Below are 8971 nucleotides of genomic sequence, written 5' to 3' on the forward strand. Positions count from 1 at the left end.
TCAACCACATGCATTTGTTTCTCTGCTGTGCGATTGGCTGTTGGTGTAGTGTTTTCTAGGTAAAGGAAAACGGACTCAAGAATAACTATCGAAAATAAATGTCATAAATTTATCATCGTTATCGTGGAAAATTTTACCATGAAAATTATCGAGATCGTTTTATCACCCAGCCACAGGACATAGTTGTTTATGTTGGTAATTGTCATTTTTTACAGCTTATAGTTTTAACCAGTAGTGAGGTGGCTGTGACATTTCAAGACCACAGCTGTATTTCTTAACTGTGTTTTGGAGTTTTTGCTTCCTATACTGAATGTCATAAAAGGGTTGATATCACTGAGAGCTGCTTCTTGTTCCTCATTCTGTGCTTCTTGTTACAGTATATTAGAAGCTCCAAGAACTGATGAACTCTACTTTATTATAACTGCAGTTGTCAATATGACCGGATTTATTGATTTAAAAATGAAGCACCACGCCACCTGTTGTTTTACAGAGGACTTTACACCTACTGAGGGGCACTGTTGGGTAATGTTACTTTTAAAAGTAACTTGTGACATCACAAGATTACTGCCACTAAAAAGTAAATTGATATGTTACTGCCTTATCTACTCAGAAAAGTAACGTGTTAGAGTGCTTTAGAGTTACCAAAAAATTACAGTAAAACCTCTTTGCAACTCGTCGCGCATGTTGGTTATATTGTCCAGATGGCGTGTAGGCAACTGTACATGTACCTTTGAATGTATTGACTCTACTGTCATTTTGTAGCCTTCTTTACGGCCCACAGTCGGTAACTCCACAGCCTTATAATAGGAATGACAGATGCAATATAACATTTACAGCTCTTTATTTTGCTTAAAAAATGCAATTAATGAACCCGTAAACTGTGGGTGCTTACAGAGAAACGATAAAAGCACAAATATGATGAAAGTGAAGGGCTTTTTTTTCCAAAAACACATTCCTACATACAAACGATCGAACTTGCATTTCACCGTGATGTTGTTCTTGTCCTTTTCGCCCAAAAATTCAAAATAATGAGAATATTTCCAAAGTTAATGCATTGAACTAAAGTTAATGCGTTGGAACTATTGAGAATTGGAACATTACTGTTCTAATTCTCAAAGACAAGAACCTTCACCAGCCGATGACAATGTTGGAGTATCGTGATAGTATCAAATCCGGAGATTAGCATATCATCCCAGGCCCTATTTTAAAGATGTTTTTTAAACTACAGTGACAGTGGGGCAGCTCAGTTAGGACAGCGACCTCTGTTGGTTAAGCCCAGTCAGCCCCCTCAGAAGATACTTGAATTCAGGCCTCCAAAGTTGTCAAAATACAACTGTAAGATACCTTAAATTAAATTTGCAACTGGATTATCAAGACGTCATCATTTAGAGGAGTCACACTTTAATAAAAGTTCTGTGTTGCAGCTTGCTGAAAGTTTCAAAGGCCACCACAATAACCTCTTAATGTTGCATCACTCTATCTGACGTAGTGACAACTGAATACCCTGAAGATAAAATCATGACTATAAAACAATGGAGCGAGTGGAAATTCTCAGCAGCGAGAAAGAGAAGACAGACTGAAAACTGACACTCAAACTAGGTATTATTGATCCGCGTATCATGTTTGATCAAACATTTGAACAAGAAGTTTAAAAAAATTTTAATTTAATGATCTTTGGAACCAGCTAGAATAACACTGATGAAAATTGGATGAAAATGTAAATTGAACCAAAATTTGCATGAGAGAAAGTATACTGAGCTGAAATTTTCAGTTGAGTACATTTTTTAGATCAATTTTTCAGAAACTGAGCTCTTAACATTGTTGTTTTGTTCTTTCAGGTTGATGGGAAACTTCACCTACAACAGCTTCACTCTCCAGCTGGAGGGGTTAAATGTCTCAAAGGAGTCGGTCTACCCTGTCTTTCTCTTCTTCTTTTTCTCCTACCTGTTTATAATGGTTGCCAATGTGGGCATTGTTGTTCTAATTTTCAATGACAAGAGCCTTCACCAGCCGATGTATCTCCTTTTTAGCAACCTGCCATTTAATGACATTATTGGGAACTCTATCATGGTGCCTCGTTTGCTTGTAGACATTTTGCTGCCTCCGTCTGAGCGTCTCATCAGTTATTATGAGTGTGTAGTTCAAGCTTTCACTACACATATGTTTGGTACAACTTCTCACACTGTGCTCATGATTATGGCCTTTGACAGATATGTGGCCATCTGTAATCCTCTGCGCTATGCTGCCATAATGACCAACAAAATGGTGATCAAGCTCACAGTTTCTGCCTGGGGAGTGGCCTTTGTTCTGGTCGGGATTCTTCTCGGTCTGACCATACGGCTGAACCGATGCAGGACGATGATCATGAATCCTTACTGTGACAATGCCTCCCTGTTTAAACTCTCCTGTGACAGTGTGTTTATTAATAATGTGTACGGCCTCACTTTCACTGTCGTCCTCTTTACAGCTTCTATAGGTACCATGGTTCTCACTTACACAAAGATTACAGTCGTCTGTCTGACCAGCAAGAACAAGTCTTTGAACAGTAAAGCCTTGAAGACCTGCTGCACTCATCTGGTTGTGTATTTGATCATGGCGTTCAATGGATTGTCTATCATTACTCTTCATCGTTTCCCTCAGTACTCCGATTACAGAAAACTTTGTTATATTTTGTTTCATATTATCCCCGGCAGCCTCAACCCCATTATTTATGGTGTGCAGTCAAAAGAGATAAAGAAGTTCTTTTCAAAGAAGACTTTGCCGTTATTATAAAGTTTCAATATTTAGTTTTGTCTAATTATCAATACAAATTATTGTTGTCATGTTAGTGAAATTTCTAACTTCAATACAATGCCTGGAGAAATATCAATATTCGACACCAGAGGGAAAAATTAAACACTGAGGGCATAAAAGATAATTATAAAAAGGCTTGTCTACTGTGTGTTAAGCACAAAATCATGTACATTAATTTGCCTCTGGAGGAGGTGGGACTATGTTGGCACTGCAGTGGTGCTTGTGTCAACATGCTGTCAGAGAAGAGAGCAAAAACACAGCTGGTACTGTGATATCGATCATGCAAAAAAAATTAGTCTTGAAACCATTTTAAATATTCAGTATCAATATTTCAATATTTTCGACAACACTAATACACATAAAATCTGTACCCTATTCTACAATGCGTACCAGATTTTTTTTTTTTTTTTATTTAAATCTCAAGAAGCTATCAGTAAATTAACATCAGCTACAAAAATGATGTGGATTCCTTTGATTGGAACATTCTAAACATTTACTCTTTTTTAATGGTATACCATCAAAATTTAACCTGTAATGTTTTTTTATTTCTCTACAATGAAAGCATGAAGTGTGTTATACAATAATAACATGACTATTTCTGCAAATGGAGTCTGGTGCATTTGGTGAGGCTGTTTGTGGTTCAACAAAAAGGATCTTATTCTTAAAAAAGGTCCGTCTCTGGGGGGATTCTTTCAATAATTTTGTCAAAATCTTAGAACAACAATCTGAGATTGTAAGTGACAAAACAAACACTTTATATGGACGTATATAATGTATATATAATGTGTGTGTGAGTGTGTGTGTGTGTGTGTGTGTGTGTGTATATATATATGTAAAATGTAGCGATGCCCATATTACCCATCATGCCTAGTGCTTGATTGAGGACCTTTAGTTTGTAAGTCTGCTGTTTATGTTCCCGAATGCAAATGTTACTTCTTGTTAGTGTTTTGTCTGGTTAGGACATACAGTAGTAGGGCTGGGCGATATGGCCAAAACTGTTATCACGATATACAGTATATTTAACAATAATAATGTTGAATTGACAGTTTTATATTTTCCTTAGGACAGAACCCAAAACAAACCAGAAGGTTAATTATGGTTTATAAAATACAATTATTTATTGTCAGAATGAATAGGTGACAAACCAACCAAATGGCTTTATGTTAAACACTGAATAAATAAAATGATGAATATGTGCAACAAATTGCTTGTTTCAAACGTGTCTCAAACATTATAGAGGTAGTATACTGAACTGAACATTGATTAAAGAAAATAAAATTAAAAGGTAAATGTTGAGGATGATTATGCTACTGTATTCTTTGAATATTGCACATTCTTGAGCTTGCAGGTAGTTGTTCAGTTCAGCTTTAATGCCTCCTGTTCTTTAAGACCTGATGTGGTTCGGACGTGCGACCAGACCACATATCAGCGGTGACATCTCTGAGCTGCTCCTCCAACTTTACCCTACACTCTGTATAGAGCTATAAATAAAGTTTTGATTTGATTTGATTTGATTCTTCAACCGTGCTTATAGGCATCATATTTTTAGTGATACAGTACGTAATTGCGCCGGTTATGTATTTGTGACGCTTCGGCTTCTTTTCATATGGGGTAATGGCTGAAAAAGCAGCGGCAATTGTTGGTTGTCGAACTGAAGTTTGACTAGTAGAAGCAGTGGGGCTGGGCTGTTGGCTACTTGAGGGGAGGCTGACGCTAGCATGATAGCGCAAACTCATGCTTTCGGAGTACTGTTTGGGACGGTACCTTTTGAGATGATGGCCGTCCTTTGTCAGACTTCAGGTAGCCAAACTATTTCCAAATAACCGAAGTGGTATGACCTTTTTTCGGTACAATTTCTTTGTCTTTGTCAGTTTCCTCACACTCGGTTTCACTAGTCGGACTGCTCATTTTCTTGTGTCGGCTCGACACACAGGTGGTCACCATCATTCTGAGTTTTTGTGAGTGGGAGGGGCCGGAAACATGTATCAACCACATGCATTTGTTTCTCTGCTGTGCGATTGGCTGTTGGTGTAGTGTTTTCTAGGTAAAGGAAAACGGACTCAAGAATAACTATCGAAAATAAATGTCATAAATTTATCATCGTTATCGTGGAAAATTTTACCATGAAAATTATCGAGATCGTTTTATCACCCAGCCACAGGACATAGTTGTTTATGTTGGTAATTGTCATTTTTTACAGCTTATAGTTTTAACCAGTAGTGAGGTGGCTGTGACATTTCAAGACCACAGCTGTATTTCTTAACTGTGTTTTGGAGTTTTTGCTTCCTATACTGAATGTCATAAAAGGGTTGATATCACTGAGAGCTGCTTCTTGTTCCTCATTCTGTGCTTCTTGTTACAGTATATTAGAAGCTCCAAGAACTGATGAACTCTACTTTCTTATAACTGCAGTTGTCAATATGACCGGATTTATTGATTTAAAAATGAAGCACCACGCCACCTGTTGTTTTACAGAGGACTTTACACCTACTGAGGGGCACTGTTGGGTAATGTTACTTTTAAAAGTAACTTGTGACATCACAAGATTACTGCCACTAAAAAGTAAATTGATATGTTACTGCCTTATCTACTCAGAAAAGTAACGTGTTAGAGTGCTTTAGAGTTACCAAAAAATTACAGTAAAACCTCTTTGCAACTCGTCGCGCATGTTGGTTATATTGTCCAGATGGCGTGTAGGCAACTGTACATGTACCTTTGAATGTATTGACTCTACTGTCATTTTGTAGCCTTCTTTACGGCCCACAGTCGGTAACTCCACAGCCTTATAATAGGAATGACAGATGCAATATAACATTTACAGCTCTTTATTTTGCTTAAAAAATGCAATTAATGAACCCGTAAACTGTGAGTGCTTACAGAGAAACGATAAAAGCACAAATATGATGAAAGTGAAGGGCTTTTTTTTCCAAAAACACATTCCTACATACAAACGATCGAACTTGCATTTCACCGTGATGTTGTTCTTGTCCTTATCGCCCAAAAATTCAAAATAATGAGAATATTTCCAAAGTTAATGCATTGAACTAAAGTTAATGCGTTGGAACTATTGAGAATTGGAACATTACTGTTCTAATTCTCAAAGACAAGAACCTTCACCAGCCGATGACAATGTTGGAGTATCGTGATAGTATCAAATCCGGAGATTAGCATATCATCCCAGGCCCTATTTTAAAGATGTTTTTTAAACTACAGTGACAGTGGGGCAGCTCAGTTAGGACAGCGACCTCTGTTGGTTAAGCCCAGTCAGCCCCCTCAGAAGATACTTGAATTCAGGCCTCCAAAGTTGTCAAAATACAACTGTAAGATACCTTAAATTAAATTTGCAGCTGGATTATCAAGACTTCATCATTTAGAGGAGTCACACATTAATAAAAGTTCTGTGTTGCAGCTTGCTGAAAGTTTCAAAGGCCACCACAATAACCTCTTAATGTTGCATCACTCTATCTGACGTAGTGACAACTGAATACCTTGAAGATAAAATCATGACTATAAAACAATGGAGCGAGTGGAAATTCTCAGCAGTGAGAGAGAGAAGACAGACTGAAAACTGACATTCAAACTAGGTATTATTGATCCGCGTATCATGTTTGATCAAACATTTGAACAAGAAGTTTAAAAAAATTTTAATTTAATGATCTTTGGAACCAGCTAGAATAACACTGATGAAAATTGGATGAAAATGTAAATTGAACCAAAATTTGCATGAGAGAAAGTATACTGAGCTGAAATTTTCAGTTGAGTACATTTTTTAGATCAATTTTTCAGAAACTGAGCTCTTAACATTGTTGGTTTGTTCTTTCAGGTTGATGGGAAACTTCACCTACAACAGCTTCACTCTCCAGCTGGAAGGGTTAAATGTCTCGAAGGAGTCGGTCTACCCTGTCTTTCTCTTCTTCTTTTTCTCCTACCTGTTTATAATGGTTGCCAATGTGGGCATTGTTGTTCTAATTTTCAATGACAAGAGCCTTCACCAGCCGATGTATCTCCTTTTTAGCAACCTGCCATTTAATGACATTATTGGGAACTCTATCATGGTGCCTCGTTTGCTTTCAGACATTTTGCTGCCTCCGTCTGAGCGTCTCATCAGTTATTATGAGTGTGTAGTTCAAGCTTTCACTACACATATGTTTGGTACAACTTCTCACACTGTGCTCATGATTATGGCCTTTGACAGATATGTGGCCATCTGTAATCCTCTGCGCTATGCTGCCATAATGACCAACAAAATGGTGATCAAGCTCACAGTTTCTGCCTGGGGAGTGGCCTTTGTTCTGGTTGGGATTCTTCTCGGTCTGACCATACGGCTGAACCGATGCAGGACGATGATCATGAATCCTTACTGTGACAATGCCTCCCTGTTTAAACTCTCCTGTGACAGTGTGTTTATTAATAATGTGTACGGCCTCACTTTCACTGTTGTCCTCTTTACAGCTTCTATAGGTACCATGGTTCTCACTTACACAAAGATTACAGTCATCTGTCTGACCAGCAAGAACAAGTCTTTGAACAGTAAAGCCATGAAGACCTGCAGCACTCATCTGGTTGTGTATTTGATCATGGTGTTCAATGGATTGTCTATCATTACTCTTCATCGTTTCCCTCAGTACTCAGATTACAGAAAACTTTGTTCTATTTTGTTTCATATTATCCCCGGCAGCCTCAACCCCATTATTTATGGTGTGCAGTCAAAAGAGATAAAAAAGTTCTTTTCAAAGAAGACTTTGCAGAATTTCTAACTTCGATACAATGCCTGGAAAAATATCAATATTCGATACCAGAGGGAAACATTAAACACTGAGGGCATAAAAGATCATTATAAAAAGGCTTGTCTACTGTGTGTTAAGCACAAAATCGTGTACATTAATTTGCCTCTGGAGGAGGTGGGACTATGTTGGCACTGCAGTGGTGCTTGTGTCAACATGCTGTCAGAGAAGAGAGCAAAAACACAGCTGGTACTGTGATATCGATAATGCAAAAAAAAATGAGTCTTGAAACCATTTTAAATATTCAGTATCAATATTTCAATACTTTTGAAAAAACGTATACAAATACATTAAATCTGTACCCTATTCTACAATACATACAAGATTTTAAAAAGAACTTTAAAATCTCAAGAAGCTATCAGTAAATTAACATCAGCTACAAAAATGATGTGGATTCCTTTGATTGGAACATTCTAAACATTTACTCTTTTTTAATGGTATACCATCAAAATTTAACCTGTAATGTTTTTTTATTTCTGTGCAATGGCTGAAAACATGACGTCACTGTGAGTGCTTACAGAGAAACGTGATGTGACGATGTAACTACAAGTGATGCAAATGACTCGTTTTACTGTCATAACTGGAGCCATTAGGTCCAATAACATTTGGAAAGTCTACAAGAGCTGCACAAATGAATTATTTAATCCCCATTCAAGTTAGCTACGCGCTAAACCAGTTAGGTCGGCAGAAGTCTGTAGTGCGCTCGCTTCAAAAGCACATCCAGGCATGTCATACATCTGCAGATGACAATTGTTTTTGTAAATCCCTTTTTATTGATGGATTCATATTTTATTTGTAAATTATATTTATAATTCCTCTTTTTATTGGCCATTAAAATATCAAATAATGAATTACTTTGTAATTTAGTCTATTGAATATATAATAAGGTGAACCTGATGACGCTGAACGCGAAACGCGTTGTTCCCTTCAATAAATTACTATAGTAAAGTCTATGTCAGTGTGCGGAGGATTTGTTTGTTTATCATATAATAAATACATTTGTTAACTAATTTATGAATGCCTATATTTATTGTACAATTAGTTAAATGCCTTATTACTATTTCTGTGACACTTGTTGTCCTCCATAACAATATACGTACAATGGCAGAAACATTAGCTGCTAATTTTGACCATTACACAGCAAACATGAAGACAAACACAAGTGCTGATGAGCATTTGGTGCAGTAAGTTAGGATTTAACCTGTTTTAATGTAATGTCGGCAGAAAGGCATGGGAGTTCAGTTGTCAGATTTATATTTGTTAAAGGGTCAGTTTACTCAAATATTAACAGAATACTATATTTTGCCACCTACCCATAGTTGTTAAAGTCGTAGATATCCACCGCTGAGACCTCCACATCAGGAGTGTGGAGCTGCATGGCGTTTGATGTGTGC

General features: G+C 37.2%; 2 protein-coding genes across 2 annotated transcripts; both read left to right on the forward strand.

Moving 5' to 3' along the window:
- The first annotated feature begins 1839 nt into the window (after positions 1-1839).
- On the forward strand, positions 1840-2772 carry LOC141006693 (olfactory receptor 8G17-like). The gene has a single exon (XM_073478918.1). The coding sequence runs from the start codon at positions 1843-1845 to the stop codon at positions 2770-2772; it is 930 nt and encodes a 309-aa protein (XP_073335019.1). The 5' UTR covers positions 1840-1842.
- Positions 2773-6617: 3845 nt separating this feature from the next.
- LOC141006694 (olfactory receptor 8G17-like) lies at positions 6618-7550 on the forward strand. Its single transcript, XM_073478919.1, has one exon. It carries the CDS (start codon positions 6621-6623, stop codon positions 7548-7550), a length of 930 nt encoding a protein of 309 aa, XP_073335020.1. The 5' UTR covers positions 6618-6620.
- Positions 7551-8971: the final 1421 nt, after the last annotated feature.

Source organism: Pagrus major, chromosome 13, assembly GCF_040436345.1.
Source record: "Pagrus major chromosome 13, Pma_NU_1.0".
Classification (NCBI taxonomy): Eukaryota; Metazoa; Chordata; class Actinopteri; order Spariformes; family Sparidae; genus Pagrus; species Pagrus major.